This window comes from Lycium barbarum, chromosome 11 (genome assembly GCF_019175385.1).
Source record: "Lycium barbarum isolate Lr01 chromosome 11, ASM1917538v2, whole genome shotgun sequence".
Classification (NCBI taxonomy): Eukaryota; Viridiplantae; Streptophyta; class Magnoliopsida; order Solanales; family Solanaceae; genus Lycium; species Lycium barbarum.
This window is the reverse complement of record NC_083347.1, coordinates 45,763,056-45,785,690: the sequence shown is the minus strand read 5'-3', so window position 1 is coordinate 45,785,690 and position 22,635 is coordinate 45,763,056. Positions and strand designations below refer to the sequence as shown.

The 22,635-nt window shown below is 36.9% G+C and overlaps 1 protein-coding gene and 1 pseudogene across 1 annotated transcript; both read right to left on the bottom strand.

Moving 5' to 3' along the window:
• Positions 1–8,934: 8,934 nt before the first annotated feature.
• LOC132619800 (probable protein phosphatase 2C 55) lies at positions 8,935–9,883 on the bottom strand (annotated as a pseudogene).
• Positions 9,884–10,930: 1,047 nt separating this feature from the next.
• On the bottom strand, positions 10,931–13,697 carry LOC132619799 (pentatricopeptide repeat-containing protein At5g15010, mitochondrial-like). Its single transcript, XM_060334589.1, has 3 exons — positions 13,609–13,697; positions 13,385–13,510; positions 10,931–13,195 (listed from the first exon to the last, which is right to left on the bottom strand). The coding sequence occupies exons 1-3, from the start codon at positions 13,695–13,697 to the stop codon at positions 11,761–11,763; spliced, it is 1,650 nt and encodes a 549-aa protein (XP_060190572.1). The 3' UTR covers positions 10,931–11,760.
• Between the last annotated feature and the right edge of the window lie 8,938 nt (positions 13,698–22,635).

The window sequence follows — 22,635 nt, the reverse complement described above, 5'->3', positions numbered from 1 at the left end:
TTTTCTTTCGTTTTTATGCATGAACACTCCGCATTCGGTGTTGGGCTAAAGCCCAACATGATTTCCCTCTCGAGTCACCACTATCAGCCGTGTAAAAAAAAAAGAATTCTGGGCCGAAGCCCGATAGCAGACTGATCGCAGCAGCCCCAAAAAATGGGTTGAGCCCATTTAATTATATTTGCTCCTCTACTTTATTTTGTGCATTTAATTTGTAATATACGACTAACACTTTACTTTGTTTTGTTTTCTTAGCTTAGATGAACCTTAGAGAAATTAGTGGGGTTAGTTTTAGTATAATGGGTAGTTAATTTAAAGGAGGAACCAACAGTTAATTCCATCAGTTTCATTTTTTTATTATTATAGTATCTATAACATTTATTTTTACTAGGACAATTGATTTTTAATAGCGCGAATACATATTTTGAGTTAAGGGAATCATGTTTATTCTTACTACCTTAGAAACTTTTAAAACGTCACTAATACGCAAATATGAACTCAAGTATATTTTATAAACGATTTTTCAAGATTTATCCAATTATGCATTTTTTTTGGGGCCGAATATAGTTAAATAAAAAAAATAAAAATAAAAAGGAGAAAGAAAGCTCACGTCCTTTTGCATCACATTTATAAAATAAATCTGGATTTTGTTTGCATCGCCATATTCACATAACATAATTTTATCCAAGGCTCAAATTTGCTAAATCTTCTTTTAAAAACTATTCTTTATATGCAATTCCTTATTTAAAATTCACGCAAGTTGTGGAGGAATTATTTTTATAAAAAATGATATTAAGATGTATGATTTATGATTTTTGGCCTTTTGAAGATAATTATTTCCTTATGCAAGTTTGGAAATGCATTATACTGTTTATTTGCAAGGTTTCTCTATTTTAATTACGTATATGCATTTTATGAGACATCTTTCTTAAAATTACTTATAAAATATTATTTATTATATTTTTCGATATTAACCTAAGTCTAGTCGGTAACCATAATTAATGGATTCTAAAGGATGCCTAACCCCTTCCCTTTAAGATAATCAAGAACCCTTACCTAGAATCACACTAATTAAGTAGACCATTAACGGCGGTTTAGTTTAACTTTGCCTTAGTTAATATTTAGGTGTCCTAATTCACCAATAAAATAATTAAGTGGCGACTCCTTAAAATTAAATAAAATAGGAATTACTAATATGTTGTACTCCGATTTGACCCGTTTAAAATGGGGTATAACAGATCTGTGTTCAAAGACTGAAAAATAAAAGGAAGACATGTCTTGAGTTCCATATTAAAGTGTTATCGGGAGCTTGATTTACGCTATGATGTGTACTTGTTCAGACATTTGTTATGCCATAGGTCTGGTAGCAAGTATCAATCCAATCTTGAAAGAGATCAATGGAAAGTTGTGAAGAGGATTTTCTGATACCTGAAAGGAACTGCAAATTATTCACTATGCTATAGTGGATCATATTTACTCCTAAGAGGTTATACAGATGATGATTGGGCTTGTGATCGGAATGATAGAAAATCGACCTTCAGCTATGTTTTCTTACTAATTGGTGGTACTATGTCAGAAAAAGTAAGAAATAAACTTGCACGGTGCTTTCATCTACGGAATTTGAATTCGTGGCTTGTGCATCTGTAGTACAAGAAATTGTTTGGTTAAGGATGCTTTGAGCATTTTCATATTGCAAAGGATTTTCAAGGTTCCATAATTTTATATTGTGATACTCAAGAGACTATTGCATATACAAAGGATCCTAAGTTTCATAATAAGATCAAACAAATTGATTTCAAGTACATATAACCTTGTGAGACATCATGTCAAGTGGAGAAATAACATTGCAATACATACCTACACAAATATGATAGTTGTCCTCTTACAAAATCAATATCTAGAGACACGTTAGAAAACATGTTGTGGCTCTAGGTTTGCGAAGGATATGTTAATATTTGTGTATTGTAAAATGTTTTGATTATAATTGTATACTCATCAATGAATTATTATTGAGATTATGTTAATATTCTATGTCCATGTAATGATATCCCAATGAAGGATATAGGTGTGTTGAACAAGTCACGAGATCGGCTCTCTCACACGCGCGATCGCCTCTGATGTCGAGGAACGTGCAGATATGAAACCTATTGAAACCTTGATTAGTGCAAGATCATGTATATCTTTTAATAAAAGATTGGTCTTGAATAGAGCTTAGAGTAACGGATTACAATATCCTTATGCTTGTTTTTGAAAGCCAGATGTGAGTTTCTCTAAGAAGATGAATTTGAGGATCATTGAAGAGAAAAGCTCGGGTTAGACATATGGAGATGTCTAGATCAAGACCTGTACGGTGTTGAATGAGTAAAAGAATGAGACACACGCGCCAATATAACGTGAGAACACTGTAGCACGTGTTTCATACCATATGTGCTTAGCGACCATTGGGTTAATGGAAGAATAGATCCCTGCTTCTTCATTGTGTGACACCCAAAAAGTCAAAATTGACTTTCCACTGGAATACCCTTTGACCTTTTATTGTATCTTGAAGTACCAATCAATACCATGTCACTAATAGCTATGAGTGATTCGGCAATGCAGTGCATGTCTATGAAAGCAGTTGATCTCGGATGGATAGTTTCGAGTAGAAAAGGAAGACAACTAAAATAAATAATATAACTCGCATTCACAAGTCGACCATTATACTTACCATAGGGGTAACAAGTGTAAATGTGGATAAAGTTATACATGAACTCGAGTTCGCCTCTTTAAAGGATGAGAGATCGGATGACTAGCTACTGGAGTAGCGAATGATGTCTGGAGTATTGCAAGTAAGAAGATCCTCATGTTAGTAGTGAACTCTTTCCGCATGTGATTGGATTTCTACATGGAGCTATTAGGTAGCCTTAGTTGGTTTGGAATGTTATAGCTCTTGATGCTCGCAGGTCGCACGAACTATTTGCCAGCATGAATTATGTGTGTTATCGATATGATACTGATTTGGGTCTAGCCCATCATGAGCGAAGTGGGAGATGTTGAATTTTGGGTCGTTAGTCGCTCTATATGGGCTGACCCGACCCATATAAAAGGGATAAGGATAAGAGCAGTTACAAAAAAAACTACCCAGTAAGGAAGTTACTGCTCCACGTTAGCTTTTCTCTATTAAGGATGAATTGTTCCTCTTCTGAAAATCCCAATTATCTGCTCCCTTCTTGAAGAAAGAAATTCTTTCTCTCTCTAAGAACACACAAAATCGATCAAGGCATTTAGTTTGTGAATATTAACTTTGTTTCCTAGTGATTCAAAGTTCGACTTGGGACAATTCTTTTGGTGGTGAGTTCATCGATTTTCCGCTGCGTTAAAAGGTACACAATCGTTGTTTTACCCCGCGATTTATTCTTACATCTAATACTACTCAATTCTCAAAAATCATTTAATAAATAGAAATAATTTAATAAATTATACCTTATATTTATTTGGTAAAATATATCTAATAAAACTTGATTTTATTGCATAAGAAAAAAGATGAAGGAATTGAGGGAATCAAAAGATTAGGGAGCTTTGGACCGACAATCGATTTTGCAGGCTCAACGACATCTTCTGGATAGAGAGAGAAATGAGAGTGATTTTGGTATGGTTAAAAAAGTGGGTCAGGACGGTTTAGAGTTAAAAATGATGTTGATTTTTTCGTTCAATAAGAGCATGACATATGGCTTTTTATAGCTGAAAATAAATTTTTAATGGATGAGGGGTAAATATAGCTAGTTTAAATATGTGAGGATCATATAGCTCTAAAGTAAGTATATTCGTTGTAAAAGTATAACGGAAGGCAAATACAGCTTATTTTCGATAGCAGAGGGGCAAATATGACTTTTTTCGGTATATTAAATGACAAGTGTTTATGTAACTTGCATTATGCAGATGAATCTGGTCTTCTATCCTTAATCAGTCTACGTTCATTCAACTAATCAATGGAACTCTTCAAATTCTCTAGATTTCATATTAGCGAAGAGTTTGGCTAATGTAATTTTGGTTGATGTAAGTTTGATTTCCAATCATTAAGCGTTTTCTAAAGCAATCCAAAACACAACTTTTACCTAATTTAACTTTTCTCAAAAAAAAAAAAAAATTGGTGAGGTTCTCCAAACCGTAAATGCATCGAATACTCCAATAGTATCAACTTAATATCAACAAGAGTTTGATATGTGCATATTGATATTAAATGTTATAATTTACATGTATACATCAGAAGAGAAGAAAAAAATCTAACCTTTGTGATGTTGATCTTGCTCAGCAAGCTTGTTGATGTATATAAAATTCTCATCACGTTCTTCAGAGGAAGCCATTTTCGATCTTTCCGATAAATTTCTTTTGTGACTTAAATTCTTTTTTCTTTAACTTCTTCTTCTTTTAGTGCTTTGTCATTGATATTTCAGCAATCATCAATAGTGAAGAATATAAAAAAGAGGGCTTATGAGTGAGTACATTGCACGCGTCCTATCTGGATACAAATCAGTTTAAAATGTCTTTTAGATTACAAGAATCCCATGTACCCAATAATTCTAATAGATGTTTGATGGTGAAAGCAGAAAAAGAGTAATAGCTAGAGCTTGGTAAAAGTTTTTCCGAAAACTAGTAATAAGTAAAGCTTAATAAAAGTTTTTCTCAGTTTTGGTGGGGAAGGACATTTTTGTAGCCCAACTTTTAATTGGGTTTCCCACCTATAATAAAGTATGATGATGATATATATTGTCATGACCCAAAATCCCAATGTCGCTGTGAGGGCACCTACCCTAACCCGTAGGCGAATCCAAGTAAAAGCTTAAGTCTTTTAACAATCATAAAAGCGGAAATAAAGTAAGAATAACCCATAAGTCAATAATAAGGTTTCATAACTCATAAATGTGGAAAACTAAGTTACACACGTCCCAAAACCTGGAGTCATCGATACAAGAGCCACTAAATACAGATTACAAGTCTGAAAGTCTACAACAACTGTCCGAAAAGTAAAGACAAGAAAGCAAGACAGAAATGGAGTCTGGTGCTGCGGAACAGCCTACTACTCACCCTGATAACTCCAAAGATATGCCTTAACAATCGACGATAACTCATCCACTATTGAAACTCGGAATAGAACCTGCACATAGAAAAGGTACAGCAAGTGTAGAGAGAGAGTATGGGAAAATACTTGTAGTCAGTATCATTGTTGACTGACCCTAAATTGAAGCGATGGCGAGGGTTGGTCGTTCCAATACTTACCTTCACATTTGGTTAGTAACCAATCCAACAAGTTATAATCACGTATGCAAATAAAGAGTAGAAAGTCCACAAATAAACAACCGAAATCCGGTTCTTCGCAAGAATCCATGTACAAGTCAAGTAATGAGAATACAAGCAATTAGGAATGATATGCAGTGAATTGCAATGGTCAATATGCAGTGAATTGCAATGGTCAATATGCAGTGAATTGCAATGGTCAATATGCACCAGTATACACACGCTCCTGCAGTAGGTTTCACGTGACCATGGGGCACTTATGAGGTCCATATACCCACCTGGAATTCCAGATCTCCCATATCACATCAGACATCCAACCGATAGGCTATGTTGTCATCATCACTCTATCTAGTACCATATTGAATCAGGCTACTCCGGACCATCCCATATGATTTATCAAATAAATATGTCCATGATATCATATGAAGTATAAAATGAATATGCGTACAATAGATAACTACACAGTACCAAATAAATGCCAAAATAACTCATTTTGATAATTTAGATGGGAACTGGAGTGATGAATGCACAATCAATCAATATCACAAAGATTATCAAGTTTGGCTATCATAAGCCCAGTTCACCGAAGCAATCAAGTCAATCAAGTAATTTAGCAACTACCAGCTAATGCCCATATGCTTTGGTATTCTCTAATTCACAACAATTGTCAAATCCGATCACAAATCGATCTTCAATTTGGCATTTTAGTCAAAAACTCATTTCCATGGAAAACCTTAATTTCTAAGATCAAATCATGGATGAAATCACTAATAAAGGATGAAATCACAGGGAAATACTTAGATAGTTTAGAAACATACCCCCCCCCCCCCCTCCGTCAAAACTTGAAGATTTACTTTGAAATCACCTAAAACCGAGCTCTTAAGCTCCCAAAACTGTTTAATTTTGTCCAGATCTGATTTGTTCTTCGCGATCGCGAATATGACCCAACACATCATGAACGTAACGAGGCCATCGCGATCGTGATGAGCCAGCGTGACCTGGTCCAGACTCCTTCCATTATTCGCGAACGCGAGCCTTAACCAGCGATTGTGATCCCCCTGGACCCCTCCTCTTCGCGAATGAAACTCCTCCTACGCGATCGCGTAGGAGGAAACCAGACATCAGGCACCACATTTTTCTGGTGTCTCTCGAATTTCAATCCAACACCCGAGACTCTTTTGAAACTTCTCAGACACAAACCAAATATGCATTTTAATCATAAAAACGCTACAAGCCGGCTCGAGGCACACTCAAAACTACGAAACATGGTCTTCTTGACCCGATGTTGACCGTTGTCAACTCCAAATCCTTAACTTAACTAGTTTCTCGACCAAAGACCTCAAATCAGACCCGAACCCCTCAGGACCCGAACCAACTACTCAATTATGTCATAAATGGCATTCCGAACCTCATGAAATTGACTAAACTCCAATACGGGCCCATTTACCCCCGATGTTGACTTTGGTCAAACTTTCTCTTTTTCTTAACTTAAGAACTTCCAATTTTGCTAAATCTGATCTGAAACTCATCTGATTGCCTCGGGAACTACGCCACCCATACCCCACAAGTCATAAATACCATGATAAAACTATGAGAAGGGTATTTTGAGGAAAACAAGTCCAAAAACTCAAAATGACCTAGCACGTCATTACATCAGATACCACTTATAGACGTTCGTCCTCGAAAGAGAAAATACTTGAATTCTCGATAAGTTGGGGATATTGGGTCTGCATATCCAACTCGGTCTCCTAAGTAGCCTCCTCAACCGGACGGTGCCGCCATTGAACTTTCACTAAAGCAATTTTCGTCGACCTCAACTTCCGAACCTGCCTATTCAAAATGGCTACCCGCTCTTCCTCAAAAGCCAAGTTCTGATCAAGTAACACTGAATCCCATTGAATCACATGAGAACCATCTTAATGACTTCTTCAAGATCAAGATGTGAAATACTAGATGAACACCCGATAAACCATGAGGTAAATCCAACTCATAAGGTACCTCGCCAATACGCTGAACAATATCAAGTGGGCCAATAAACCTCAGGCTCAACTTGTCCTTCTTCTCGAACCTCATCACACCCTTCATGGCTGAAACCTTCAATAGGACCCGCTCTCCAACCATGAACTCTAACTCACGAACCTTCCTATCCGCATAACTCTTTTGCTTACTTTGAGCCATAAGAAGTCTCTCCTGAATCAACTTGACCTTATCCAAGGAATCCCTGAACAAATCACTACCCCACGTCCCAACCGCAAAATCATCAAACTAACCAATCAGAGAGCAATACCTCATACCATATAGTGCCACGAACGGTGCCATCTCATACTCAAATGGTAACTATTATTGTAAGAAAACTCCACCAAGGGTAGGAACTGGTCTCAATGACCACCAAAGTCAATCAAGCAGGCCCGCGACATATCCTCAAGGATCTAAATAGTCCGCTCGGACTGATCATCTGTCTGAGGGTGAAAAGTTTGTACTGAGTTCCACCCGAGTACCCAACAACTTCTGCATAGACCGCCAGAAATGAGAGTAAATTGTGTGCCCAGATACGAAGTGATCAAAATGGGCACCTCATGCAAACGAACTATCTCACGGATATTGATTTTTACCAACTTCTCAGAAGTGTAAGTAGTCCGAACCAGTATGAAATGTGCAGATTTGATCAACCTGTCCACAATGACCCAAAGCATCGAATTTCACCAAAATTCATGGCAATCCTACCACAAAGTCCATAGCAATCCGCTCCCACTTTCACTCGGGTATGGGCATCCTCTGAATCACACCAGCAGGCTTCTGGTGTTCATACTTCACTTGTTGACAATTCAAACACCGAGACATGAACTCCACAATGTCTCTCTTCATCTAACAACACCAATAATGTTACTTCAAGTCAAAATACATCTTTGTAGCCCCGGGTGGATAGAATACCTCACAGTTGTGTGCTTCCATGATCTACTTCATATTAGTTGGAAGTAATACCATGAGTAAATGTAAATCAGGTGACTTTGTACACATCTCTAATTGAAAAGTCGTTTAATTATGTCAATATCACTCATAAAATACATAGCTCCTACAGTAAATAATTTTCCACCAATCAGAAAAGTGATTAAACCTTGAAATCGTCAATTCAGTTTTACGCATGCAAATTAGACCTTTCTAGACATCTCCGACTGAAAGCAAATTTCCTTTCTCCCCTCGATTAGCTAGTCACTTTTATAATAGGGTAAGAGAGGCATCATCAACTTCAGAAATTCAGCACATTATATGTCAGTTTTATATGACAGCAGCTACTACAATTTTATTTTATTTTTGATAACCGCAAAATCCCTGAGGGCCAACAGCACATGATTTGAAACTCAGTCACTCATGAGCCCGCCCCTCTGCTCTTCTCCACTTAAATAGCTACTGCAAATTTTTACTACACAAACTTGACTTAATTTTTTTATTCTTTTATAAATCAGAGTAATTCCATTAACACTAAGCCAAGTAGGTGTCATCTATACAAGATAGCGCAGCGGCAATTGTAACTTGATTTAGTTAATAAGAACAGAAAATTTACGGAAACACACACTTCAGAAGAGTCCGCTGAAATTCCAAGCTGCACCTCACGGGCAGGGTCAACAAAGGACAGATCGGGGCAGTGCCAGCATAGAAACATGCTTAACTGTGGAAACCCTTGAATCCAAATCCTTTATGTAGATTTGAATTTTCCCTCTTTTTTGCAACAATATATGCAAAATATCCGTAAAGCAACAAGTTATCGCTCATCTTTATTTCTCAAACTCATGTCTTTTAGACAATGATTGAAGCTTCTAATTGCTATAAGAAGTAATGGAGTTCTGCAGTGGCAAACCAGGTATTGATGCCTTGAGGTCATTTTATTAGAGGAACAGGAAACACTAGGAGAAGTTCTTTAACTGCAAATAGCTATCGCTGCTTCCTGAAAGTTGATGTCTAATGAACCTTGAGTAGGCTCAGATATCAGCAGATCAATGTGATAACCGCAGACCTGAAATGCAGGCCCTGATACTGATGGTATAGAAAATGCATGAGAAAGGGCTTCAAGCCTTCAACTACTAAAAAGTTCTTTCTCTGGTCAACAAGCAAATCTGCCTTTGCTGCTGCTAAATTAGCGGGCACTACAAGCACATGCAAGTCAGTTAATCCTGCAGATGCCACAGAATAGAAGAACTTCGAATTGCAAAATGACAATCTCTGTTGGGCAACTGACATTTCTACTAAATCTCCAAGCTTGCTTTCTGCCCCAGAAATGGATCTCTGGAGTCACCGCCTAAAGCCATAGCCCAACCTAAACATATAATTATTCACCATATTGGCTTATCAACCAAAGCAGATTTTCCTGCACTAGTTTATAGGAGAAAACACAAACCCCACCATGTAATGCAAGAAATCTCATTACTCTCCGTAAATCTATAAACAAGTCGTTTACTATAATTCATGAGAACCCTGAGACCTGCTGGAGAAAAAAGCCAACATTAGAAAGGGAAAAAAACGTGACACAATACTTGCCAACATATATATAGGCGGCGGTATTGTATGTATTTTCACATCTGCAATTGTTGCTATAATCTCATGCAAGGTTACACAAAACCAAAAAGAGCAGCACAATTACCAAAATACAACAACAACATACCCAGTTGAATCCCACAGTGTGGGGTCTGGGGAGGGTTAAGTGTACGCAGACCTTACCCCCACCTTGGAAGGTAGGGAGGCTGTTTCCGAAAGACCCTCGGAAATGATAATATAAAAAGCCAAGCAAGAAACTATTACCTATTCACTAGAACCATCGCCATGGGAAAATCTGTAAACAAGGCTGGGGGTGCGAACTCACCAAGTCTGAACCCATTGTCAAGTGATTGCAATGGTAATTCACACCCGTCTCATTTCTTTTTCAATAACATGGTGCCAGGCTAACTTGCACAACTCGACTTATCAACTGAGTATCTGCATTGGTACTCGCACATAGGGACCATTGTTCACTCCCAAGATAAAGGAGCAGGGAACCAGATAAGAAAGGAAACAGCACCCATCTAAAAGTTGAGATAATGGACATGCCCAAGTTACTGAATCCAGAATGCAATGCCATTTCAACAATAACGAGAACCAACCTAATCTGAACAATGTTTGGCGTAAGCTAGTTTAAATGGTTGTTAAGTGCAATTAGTAATTGGGAACGATGTCGTTTATAAGGGGAAAGGTCCAATTTAACCCCGACGCTTTTTTTGGGACTGAAGAACGCATCCAGTGGCTGAGATTTAAATCCGTAGATTACACAGACGGTTGTGATTTCGTCTTGCTTCCATTACTAAGGGCGCCAACTTTCAGTTGCAGCCAGCATTTTTCACAGGTCTTGTATCCCTTCTCTCTGAAAATTCTCTCCTCTTTCTCATTCCTTTTCTTCTCTCCTCACTCTAATCCTTTTCTACCTCTTCAATCCAGGAATTACAATTGAATAGAAGGAGAGTGATCGAGATCCATTTCAATGTGTTTTCTTTAATTCATTGAATTGTAATTTGTAGTTGACTGACTTGTAATTTGGATTGAGTCTAGTAATTCAATTTCGCACTGATCGGTCGATAAACCTACAATTCTGTTAAATTGAATAGCGTGAGCATAACAAACAACTATAAAGGGATTATCAAAACCAATAATCACATCCATAAACAACACAAATACGTGACTGGATTCCGTCAAACCCCTAATATAAAGGAGGAAAAACAAAAGAACAAACAATGAGTGAATACACACTGCGTGCAGCGGGCAACGTACCCCTTTCATTTGCCTCAAACTTATATAATTAAAACCTTGTAGTTTATATATACACACCAAAACCGCACCATTTTCATAAAAAAGAGTGGGTGTAGTGGTACTCTGCACTCTGACCTACAAACTTGAAATCCTGAATTCAACTATGAGGATGAAAGCTCAACTTCAAAGTTCAAAACAACAGTGAAAAAGGGGGCAAAAACGAACTTTTGGTAGAAAATAAATGCAGAAGTAAAGAGTTTGAAAGAATCACAGAAAACCCAGGAGAATCCAAGTGTAATAGCTTATATTACTAGATTTTCTTTCGTAAAATCTTCTGGCAATCAAGTAGGAGCAACGACGAGGTCAGCCATCTCTCTCTCTCTACCCGCCCACCACCCCTCTGTTGTTCTCTTGGAAGGTGGCGGTTGGATCTCTCAAACATCCAAGTCCAGTAACTTCGTCTGAGCCCTCATACAATTTGCTGTGTCCCGTACAACTTTTGTGGGTCTAGACAAAGGTACATCCAATACAGAAAGGGCACAGCAAACTGAGACATTGTTTTTTAGGTGAGAAGCAACTTGCTGAATCTATAGCAGTGAATTTCCAGTGCATAGTAAATAAACCAATAACATTCTGTTAAACAACCTAAATGAAGAAAAACCTCATGCACCTGTGTGTACAGTGGCCCGAGCCATAATTTTATAATCAACAATTAATCTACTGGTCCCAGAAAGAGAAGCCACCCTCTCTCGTAACTCTTCTAATTTCAGGTTTTTTACGGAAATCCCTTTCTTTATCAGCTTTTTCGAATTTGACCCTCTCTTTGTTCTCCTGACTACATGTTACATTATTCTCTTGAACCACCCAAGCCCGAAGCATTTCATCTATCTTGGGCTCTGGCAGTAAACCTTTTTGCTTCATTTCTTGATAGTATTTGTATGACTCCTCCAGTTTTCCATTCAGAAAGAGTCCATGTATCAGCACTATATATGAACTTCGATCATGGTCCAAACCAATCTTGCTCATCTCATCCCACAACTTGAAAACATTATCAAGTTGGCACCATCGGCAAAACTTCCGGATTAACATTATATAAGTGTCATGAGTTGGAATACAGCCCATTGAATTCATCTTTTGCAAATGCTCGAATACTTCTTCCCCTGTCCTCACGCTACGAAGCAATGCATGGTAAGTTCGGACAGTAGGATGTATGCCGCGTTCAATCATCTCATTGAAGACCTCACGGGCTTCATCTAGCAATCGAGCTTTGCAGAGAGGCATGATCAATGAATTATAAGTGACAGCGTTTGGAGTGAGACCATTCACTTCCATCGTGTTCATCACAATCCTAGCTTGTTTAACCAGCCTGCCTTTTGCAAGAGCATGAATCACAGCATTATATACTTTAACATCGGGTGCAACCCCACACAATTTCATCTCATCGAAAAGCTTAAGCACAACATTGAGTCTGCCAGCCCTCGAATAGCAAGACATGATACTACAATACGAAAAAACATCACGAGGAATCCCTCTCTCCTTCATCAACCTCCAAATCCTCTTTCCCTCACTTAAATCATCAAGGGCAAGACACCATCCACTGAGAATGATATTCAAACTCTTAGTATTCAACAGGAAAACATTCTTATTGCAAAAAAGCAAGTGCTCCGCGTCTTTTACATTCTTGTACCGACAAAGCGCAGACAAAAGGTCTTGAAATTCTGCAATTCCAACTTCCAATTTAAACCGTTTAAATGCGTAAAACGTACTAATAGCTTTTCCCACATCATGTACAGCACAATATTTCCTTATCATAATCAAGAGTGTCTGAGAATTCACAAGAGACGGTCTATTGTTTCTACCTCTCATTTCATCAATCAATGACCACGCAGTATCAAACTTCCTCATTTTGCCAAGTATAGATATCATAGAATGATATTGACGCACACAATGCACATAACCTGTTTGTTTACTTGCCCAAACGAAGAAAGTGAATGCAACTTCCCAATTATTCCGTACACGAGAAAGAACCACGGTAACCAGATTATGTGTGGGCCTTACACCACATTGCTCAAGTTTGTTATGCACTTGAGCAGCATGGATTCCGGGTTCTTTCAAAATGGCTTCAATGGTTTCAAGATCTTTAGCTGAGGGTCTGTCGGAAAGAGTCTCTCTACACTCCTCAGACCCCACTTGCGGGATTACACTGGGTATGTTGTTGTTGTTGGTTTCAAGATCTTCTTGGGAAAAATTAGAATATGATTCTTTATAATTGTCACTACTATCTTCTTGATCATAATCACTTCCATCATTTAAATTGCTTGAGGAAGTAAAATTACAAAACCTGAGTCCAGAAATGAAGAAATTAACCCTATTAGACTTTGAGAGAGCACTATGCAGGAAACTCAGACCACTGGTGGATTGAGGAAGACAAATTAGCTTATTTCTTGGCAAATTGGGATAGTGGTAACTGTGAATCCCACGAAGGAAGCAGGAAATTACAAGTCTTGAGTTACTGTATTTCATCATCAAACTGTACGACGAAATTACTCAATGAAATTTTTTTACCTTAAATGACTGCGCACTATGGTGAAGGCTGTGGTACCGCGGAAGCCCATGGCAGGTTGACTCGATTTACCAAAAACACACTCACCCATGTGATGTCCCAAAGCATTTCATTTTCCCCTTTTAAACCGAGACCTATTGACGTTTTCTTGGGAGGTTTTCTAGGGAGCTTTGGATAATACTAATCTAACCCGTGGCGCTTTGGATAACATTCTTTTTGGGACAGATAAAAAAAAATGTACCACATAAATGGGGTCAGAGGAAAAAAGAGACTTGTTGTTAGGAGTGGCTGAATATTATTTGGGGCCTAAAGCCAAACATCAATAAGTGTCTTAATCTTTTTTTTCACAAAAAAGAGAATAGAAAAAACTTTCTTATATATTTTTTATTTGAAGTCAAACTTTCTGAGGGTACAACAACAACAATATACCCAGAGTAATCTCACAAGTGGCGTCGGGGGAGGGTAAGATGTATTCAGACCTTACCACTACCTTTGGTATAAACGTTATTTTTGATAGACCCTCCGCTCAAAAGAAATGTATCCAACGCACGACTGTAAGAAAAGTAAAATAACAAAATAGCAAGATACAAAACAAGTGCAGCAACAGATAGTAATATACATTGGAGAATAAGAAACTACGTGATAACTAAACAAAGTTACAAAAAGAAGAGAGGAGAGGAGGGGCCTAGCACCCAACCTCTCCCACATAAAGTGCTACAACACTCAGCTACCTACTAATCTTCTATCCTAATCTTTGACCTCTATACCTTTCTATCTAAGGTCATGTTCCCAAGCAGCTGAAGTTGTTCCATGTCCTGTCTAATCACCTCGCCCAATTCTTCTTCGGCATATCTCTACTCTTCTAGCTCCTGCCACAGCCAATCTCTCACACCTCCTCACTAGCACATTTTTGCACCTCCTCTTCACATGCCCGAATCATATCAGCCTCACTTCCCCCATCTTGTCTGCCACGGAGACCACTCCCACCTTGTCTCGTATAACCTCATTCCTAATTTTGTCTCTCCTAGTCTGCTCACACATCTATATGAGGATCATCATCTCCGCTACGTCAATCTTCTAAACGTGGGCGTTCTTGACTGGCCAGCACTCAGCCCGCTACCTCCATCTTCTGAACATTGGCATTTTCGAGGGTTTATATCAAATATCTCACTGAATTTCTTGGGAGCTTCATTTTGAGATTGTATCAAAAATTCAATTCTTCTGTTCTTCTTTTTTTGAGTTTTGGATAACCGAATTTATATTTTCTAGTTGACATATTTTTTATTTTAATAATTAGTTAAGAGAACAATATATATTACATAGTAAATATCAAAACAAGCAAGTTTTAGATGAAAAGAATACTAAAAAGTTGAAATAATACATCCTGATCCAAGAAGTTGATAACTTTTTTTAGAATTGTTGTTTGGTGCTTCAATATACTTGTTGCAATAGTTGGTGCCCGAGAAAAAACAAAAATAACAAATTTGTACACTATAGCTCTTGTCTTTCAGAGCAATTTAATCAAAGACTCTCTTAAAGAAACAAAGAAGAAATATAAAAGCATAGAAGTATACTAAAGATTTGGAGAGAAAGGTTAAAACTAGATTGAGTATTGTAGAGAAACCAATCAGGAGCCTTCTATTCTGTCAATATACTAAAATAGATTGAGTATTTGTACTATACATAACTTACTATTTAGCGACCTTCTTTTCAGTCAATTAGTTAACTATTTCATGTTAATGACAAAAAGTACTCAAAGTACTAAAAGCAAAAAGATATAACCTATTATGAGAAATGGAGCCCCCAAATCGAGGGGCCTAAGACTTGGCTTTATTTGCTTTACTCCAAAGTCGTCCCTGATTGTCGTGTTTTTCTTTTACACGTCATTTAAGAAACTATTAATAAAAAAGGTTTCTTATTATTGTATCCTTACTTATATCTATAATCACTCAGCATATTAATCATTCTTTAATAACTATTTTCTCTAATTACGTACCTTATCCATCAACAGCACATTTAAGATAAACTCCGCTCCTACCTTTTCATTTCTTTTATGTGTTGAATTAGTTGTATTCAGATCTTAGTGCTTCATGACTTAGCAATTATTTGGGGTTATGGGTTGACTTTCTATATTTTGTATTATGTTCCACACCTATATATGATAAGATCGATTTAGTAGTATTTCATTCTTCTTTATTTCTTTGTTATCCGCATGATTTAGCTATAGGATTTGCCTAATGAGTAGTGGCTTATCGGGTGTCCTGCCGCGATTTGGGTCCAGATTTGGATCCTGACAATCGCGTCTGGTGATAATTTCAACAATGCCTTTTAGAACACTATTTTTTTGTTGAGACGAAGGATTTTTATAATTAAAGGCATTACAGTACTGGAGAAGATCTTAACGATGCATCCCCTAAAGTAGTGTTTATTGCGCTGAGGTAGATCTTAATGATGCTACATTTAAAAGACCATTGTTTACAAAGGAGATTATGAAATTAGGAGGAACATTTCAAAAACTAGTTTCTCCCGTTGTAAGCATGATGTACATTCCAGAATTTGCATAAGCAGCCAAGTTATGTGCCACCTTGGCCCTTCCCTATATGTGTGCTAAATTGGAGAATTCCCCGGTGCTTGCAGTAGGAATCTGCAATCATTTATAACGTGTGTTTGTAAGGACAATATAATGGTGTATCCTGAATGGGTTTGATTAATACCTGAGAATATAATTCCACTATCAGCGGCATTAGATTTTCTGTAAAAGCAAGTTACAATCCTTTTAGAAAGGCGTAAGTTTATGCTTTTAGAGCAGAGTCAACCTTCACTTTCGATGCAAATCCCTCCTTCCAGTATCCTCTTTGATGACGCCTCCTATACCTCCCTTTTTAGTAGTGGTGGGATCCATCGGTATTTAGTTTGTATACACCATTGGGTGGTTTTTCCCATTTAACCTCTAAGGTGATTTTTTGTGTAATGTCCTTTACTGTTGTGTTGTTTCCTAGGTGGTAGTACTCCAAGGCATGATTCATGATAGTAGTGGTGCAAGTAATGTAGTTGACTTTTTCAAAAATGTTGTGATTTCGATTAGTCTAGATGTTTCATAGCACTATAGGCATAAGGATGGAAATGGGAATGGTTAGCCCAGATTGAGTAAGAATGTGATTATAGACTGGCATAAGGCTTTCAGCCAGTCGTTTAGGGAAGAATTTGTAGGAGCATCTATCCTTAACAAGTTCCAGACTTGTGAGACTTTGAGGCAACGAAGAAATATGTTCAGCAGTGTGGCAGTGAGGGCAAAGGTCAGAATTAAGGATGTTGATGTTTGCGAGAGAAGCAAAGGTAGGGAGCCTTTTCTTAATTAGTAGGAAAAGGAAGTATTTAATCTTATGTGCTTCCATATCCAGTAGTGTTCAAAGTCCGGAGGAGTTGTGATGGTTGAGAGTGAGTCTTGTTAAACCATTTTCCATGCCAGAGGTTGATATATTCACTTGTACCTAGGGTCCAAGCAGTGTAGCTCTGAAGGTTTTTATAGCTTTTACAACACCTTTCCAAATATAAGAGTCATAGGGTCTAATAGAGTACTTAGAGGTCTAGCAGTATGTTTGGCAGTTAAAGTTCTGGTCCATAAGCTTTCTTTGTTAGCATAGATTTTCCAAAGCATGCTAGTAAGGAGTGGTTTCTCCCAGTGGACGCCATGCATCCCATGCCTCCCTTATCATTGGTGGAGGTTAGATAATCCTAATTAATAAGGTGCATCTTTCTTTTTTCAGCAGTAAAGCCCCGTATAAAGTTATTCCTAGTGGCAGTTGGGAGCAAGTTTAGTTGCATGACATGGAATGGTATAGCATTGATGACACTTTGTGCTAAAGTAACTCTAACAGTCATAGTTAATGTCTTGGCTTTCTATCCTTTCAGTCTTGTGTTCATCTTGTCTATGATGTGTTGGTAGTCAGAGGCCTTAGGATGTTTGTCTGTGATTGGGAAACCCATATACTTGCCACAGTTAGTAGAAGCTTTTATGTTGAGCATGTTGGTGATGGTTGTAATGGTTGTGGGGTTGACAATGTTAGAGAAGAATATTTTTTATTTGTGGAAATTGATATTTTGTCCTGAGTAAGTAGCCAAGCTATTAAAGATGTCAATAATTGAGGCAACACTTTCTGCAGTCGGTTTTGCAAAAAGCACCAAGTCATCTGCAAGGATAGAACGGTTCCTTGTTGACTAATTCATATGGGTTTCCACTGGCATAGCTCCACTTCATGATCTATTCTCCTAGATAGGGCTTTCATGCAGATTATGAAGAGATAGGGTGATAGTGGATCCCCTTGTCTTATCCCTCTAGTTGGTTCAAAGTAATCAGTAGGTTTCCCATTGATTAAAACAGAGGTACCAGTTATGGTTAACAACTCATAATGAGTTTGACAAGGTCCAGCGGGAATTCAGGGCATTAAGGGAAGAGTAAATAAGGGCCATTCCATTCTGTCAAAAGTTTTTCTAAGTCTATTTTTAGAATCATTTTTCCTTTTCTTCTAGTGTTTTTATTCCTGTAGAATAAATGGATGGCTTCTTGTAGAATAATAGCATTATCAGTAGAACGTCTGTTAGGGATAAAACTCCATTGGTGGGGACTGATACTTTTGTCCAGGAAGAGTCTAATTCTATTGACAATAATCTTGTTGATGGATTTGTAGCTAATATTACACATGCTGATGGTTCTGAATTGGGTGATGGTAGTAGAATATTTTACTTTAGCAATAAGAATAATAATAGTCTTATTCATGTCAGTGTTAATGCTAAGGTCTTTGAATGCTTCAAAATAGATATTACTGAGGACCCTTCTGGTGTCATTCCAAAACCTTTGGAAGAATATAGGGTGAAGTCCATCAGGTCCTGGTGATTTCAAAGGTTTGAAAGAGTTGATTGCTTTATCAATGTCAGTCTGAAAAAGTTGTTTGGTGAGCTTCCTTTAGTCTCTAAGGTTTGAACACCGCTTTTTACTACAAGTAAACTAACACTTCATATCAATTAACTAATTTATACTAAATAAAATATGTAGACTTGTTGTTTCTATTGCCTGCGTGATTATTTTTTGGCCAAACCCGTCAACAGACACCTGCAGTCGTCCATTTCTTTCACTTGAGCACCTAAAGTGGCCCTTGTTCCATTTAGACACTTCAGGTGGGCCATTCCTAGTCCACTTAGACACTTTTTGCACCGCTGGCATGTCGCGTGTATATTAGTCAAAACACGCGCGTGTAAAGCTTTTTTTTTTAAGCTTATGTATCACTGTAGCATTTTTCGAGGAACAGCTCGCCTGGGCTCACAAAATCATTTCCCTATCAAAATCTGTTATGATTCATAAGGGCGCACCTATTGGGGATTATAGATCTCCTCCAGATCTACAACATACCAAAAATTTAGAGCAATCTACCTTGCCGTTTGAGAGAAATCCTGAGGCAAATTCGCCCAAATCACCACAACGTCGCCTTCACATTTGTCCACCTTCTACCTAATTTCGTCCTGATTTAACCACTGGGGATTGTTCCCCATGTCTTGATCTACCTCCCATAATAAATTCGGAGCTTTTTTACGGTGAAAATTTTGGCGAGGTACTGTTGGACTACGGCGATGGAGCTCCGATGGATTAATCGGATCAAAACCAACACCAAAGGGGGCGCCACCTCATTGCGCATCCAACTAGCTCTAAAGCCCCAATTTTTAACGGTCAAAACTCCACGAATTTACAAATTAGTGAATTTACAATTAAAATGAGTTGGCACAATTTAATTGAGTTGGCACAATTTAAATGAGCTGGCACAATTTAATTGGCCACTTATTCCAAGTAGGAGACGACTGAGTGCACGCGTTTGGGATTTAAAAAAGCTGGTGCAGAAAGTGTCTAAGTGGAATAGGAATAGCCCACCTGAAGTGTCCAAATGAACAAGGGTCACTTTAGGTTCTCAAGTGAAAGAAGTGAACGACCACATGTGTCTGTCGATGGGTTCTTTTTTTCTTCCACAAAACAAGACATTTGGAAATTTTAAAAGTTTGCTTTTCATCATGACTAAATAGTGGTTTTATTTTTGGCTTAAGTCATCGATTGTCCACGGAATTCACTTGGACGCCTCAACTTTGGCTTGTTCCGATAAAACACCTAAAATCCTAAAATTTGTACATATTGAACATCTTTTGCTGATGTGGCAAAGTGTGTATATTGCACGCAAGGCAGGCGCATGAAAGGCATTATTTAGCCTACTTTTCCTTTTTGTATCTCTTCTTCTTCTTCTTCTTCTTCTTCTTCTTCTTATCTCCTTACCGTCGATGCCACAACCATCGCCAACACCACAACCAACGCCGACGCCACAACCACCGTCGACGCCGATGCCGATGCCGACGACACCGCCGACCATCTTGCTCTTTTCCTTTCTAACTTCATCCATTCACCTCCTCCACACCACCTCATTTTTCCTCCAGATTTTTCGCCACCGGCAATACCATTACCATCCACCCTTCTCCTTCCCTCTTTCTCGAGCCATTCATCTCCTCCAGACCACATCGCTTTCCTCCAGATCTCCCATCGGTGTTGTCGTTCTTTCTCCTTAGCCTTCAACCACAACCTTCAGTTCGTAGGAAAAATGGAGCTTCCAGCACCACCATACCTCTCTCCCTCCCTCTCTCCTTTTCTTTTCCCGAAAATTAGTATCAAATCTAAACCTAAAGCCAAAACGGATCCAAAAACAAGAAAAAGGGAAGAAAACATAAGGAGTTAAAATTGTTTAGGTTTACAATTGCGAATGGTCGGCGGATGAAGATGAATTGGGACGGTGGCGGCGATTACAACTCTTTAGGGTTTAGGCGTAATTTTTTTTTTTTACTTCTAGTTATTTTGGACCCCAATTTCACATGTCGTCTTTTAATTATTCATTTTGTCACATCACCGCGACTGTATCACACACACTTTATATTTTTTGTTGATTTCCAAAGGTGTTTAATAGGTACAAATTTTAGTGGGTATAGATGATCATTAGGTACAAGTCTGGGTAGAGGTGTTTAAGTGGAATCTGTGGACAACTTTAAGGGGCGGCGGATGCTTAAGGCTTTATTTTTCGCAAATGCTCACACTGTCACACATACTTCTTAGAAAAAAAGGCTTATAGTATCCAAAATATTTTATTTATAGTTTATCTATTTTGGAATTGATGAGAGTCCATTAAATGAAAGTCAAATTGTGAGTGTAAAATATAGAGACAACTAGATACCGAAGCCCGTGCTATATGTTAATTATTTTATTTTTATGCAATAATAAGACTCGTTCAACATATTTTATGATGTTTTTTTAAAGTTACATGTGGAAAAATAAATGTTTTAGGAACAAGAGTTCCACAATTTGTGTTATAGTATATTTTCTTTGTTTCAAGTTATGTGACCTTATTTTTTTATTTGTTTTTAGAAGATATGTGCTAATAATCATTTTAAACCATCATTTTAAACCGCTAATCAAACCTTAACCACCATTTCAAGACTGATTGAATTTTAATTACTTTTTAAAATCAGTAAACATCATTTTAACGACCGTACCCCTAGACTAAAATGTGATAATCTTTAAAACTTCACATATATGTACTTGGAATGCAGGAACTCCGGGAAATATTTCTGGAGTAGTATAATCTTTAAAACTTCACATATATGTATGGTAATTATATGTCTCTATTGTATGATATAATACGGACATATAATTATATGTGTGGTATAAGATACTCTTTGTAGCTTTATTTTTACGCGAACTATCATAATTATGTATTTACTAATAAATTATATTGGCTATTTTGATGCTTTATAATTAGAAACTTAATACATTGGAAAAGGCCTACTTATATTAGTTTATTTTCAGAATATTAAACATTGCAATAAGAACAGAGTAATTTATTTCGTAAACATATTCAATTAGTTTTATTACAATATTACAGTTAGTCCTGTTACCTAATTATACTTGTTTCTTCAGATATTATTCCTTATTCATCACAACTTTTAACCAGTTGTAACTTTTAAAAATTAAGTCTGTTAATAAAATATTTATTTCAAACTAAAAATTAATTTTATAAAATAATTCTAACCGGTGTTTCTCTACCTATTTAACATATTAACTATAGGTAGGATATATACTTACTGAAAAAGTTATGGAGATGGGCCCAACACAAAAAATAGTACCACACTTTTCTTTTTAGTCTGTCTTAAAAAGAATGATATATTTTTATGTTTAGAAATTTTATCCCTATGCAATTAAAAAAAAATCTACATATTTTACGATTTTTCGTGAAAATCACGGGTGAAAAGCTAAAAGTTTTGGAAGCACGAATTCAATAATTTATGTTATAGTATATTGTTTTTGTTTCAGAGTATTTGAAACACTTTGAAAAGTTATATTTTTGTATGGTAATAAATCATTTCATTAAACGTAAAATTAATAGTGGATAACTATTATTAACATTAGTATAAGAACAAACAACTATCACATAGTCTTTGAGTTCCTTATTTCATCTATAAAATGTTTTGTAAATAAAATATGAGTATTAATGGAGTACGTAATTAACATTTGAAGGAATTCAGATGAAAAATTGAATGACTTAAATTAAAAAAATTGATTTGCCACTAAAATGAACAAGTTAATAGAAGTAATATATATTAACAGAGTAATTAATAAGCATATTAATAGTAGTAATACACAGTAAAGAGAAATGAAATTTGTCTATCCAAAATAAAGAAGTTGTTGACACTCAATTTTGACCCTTTTTTTTTCGTTTAATTAATTTCACTATGCTTCTCAGTCCTGAAAATACCCCAAAATGAGTTTGGAATATTTTCTTTCATTACTACACTAATTTTCGAGATGTTATTTCTCTAATTTAAGATCATTTTTATTGTTTCTTAAAAATTACCAAACACCGTATTTTTAATTATAAAAATTACTAAACATCATTCTTTACAATTAAATCACTCAAAAAAAAAAAATAGTGTTGATATTCCTATATCGA

What these genes read in the sequence shown, in the direction of transcription:
- LOC132619799 (XM_060334589.1), bottom strand. Translation starts at nt 13,697, where the DNA reads ATGGGTGAGTGTGTTTTTGGTAAATCGAGTCAACCTGCCATGGGCTTC. An exon ending in ATAGTGCGCAGTCATTTAAG is followed by an intron (nt 13,511 to 13,608) that starts GTAAAAAAATTT and finishes TGGGATTCACAG; the next exon opens with TTACCACTATCCCAATTTGC. An exon ending in TTCTTCATTTCTGGACTCAG is followed by an intron (nt 13,196 to 13,384) that starts GTTTTGTAATTT and finishes TCTTTCCGACAG; the next exon opens with ACCCTCAGCTAAAGATCTTG.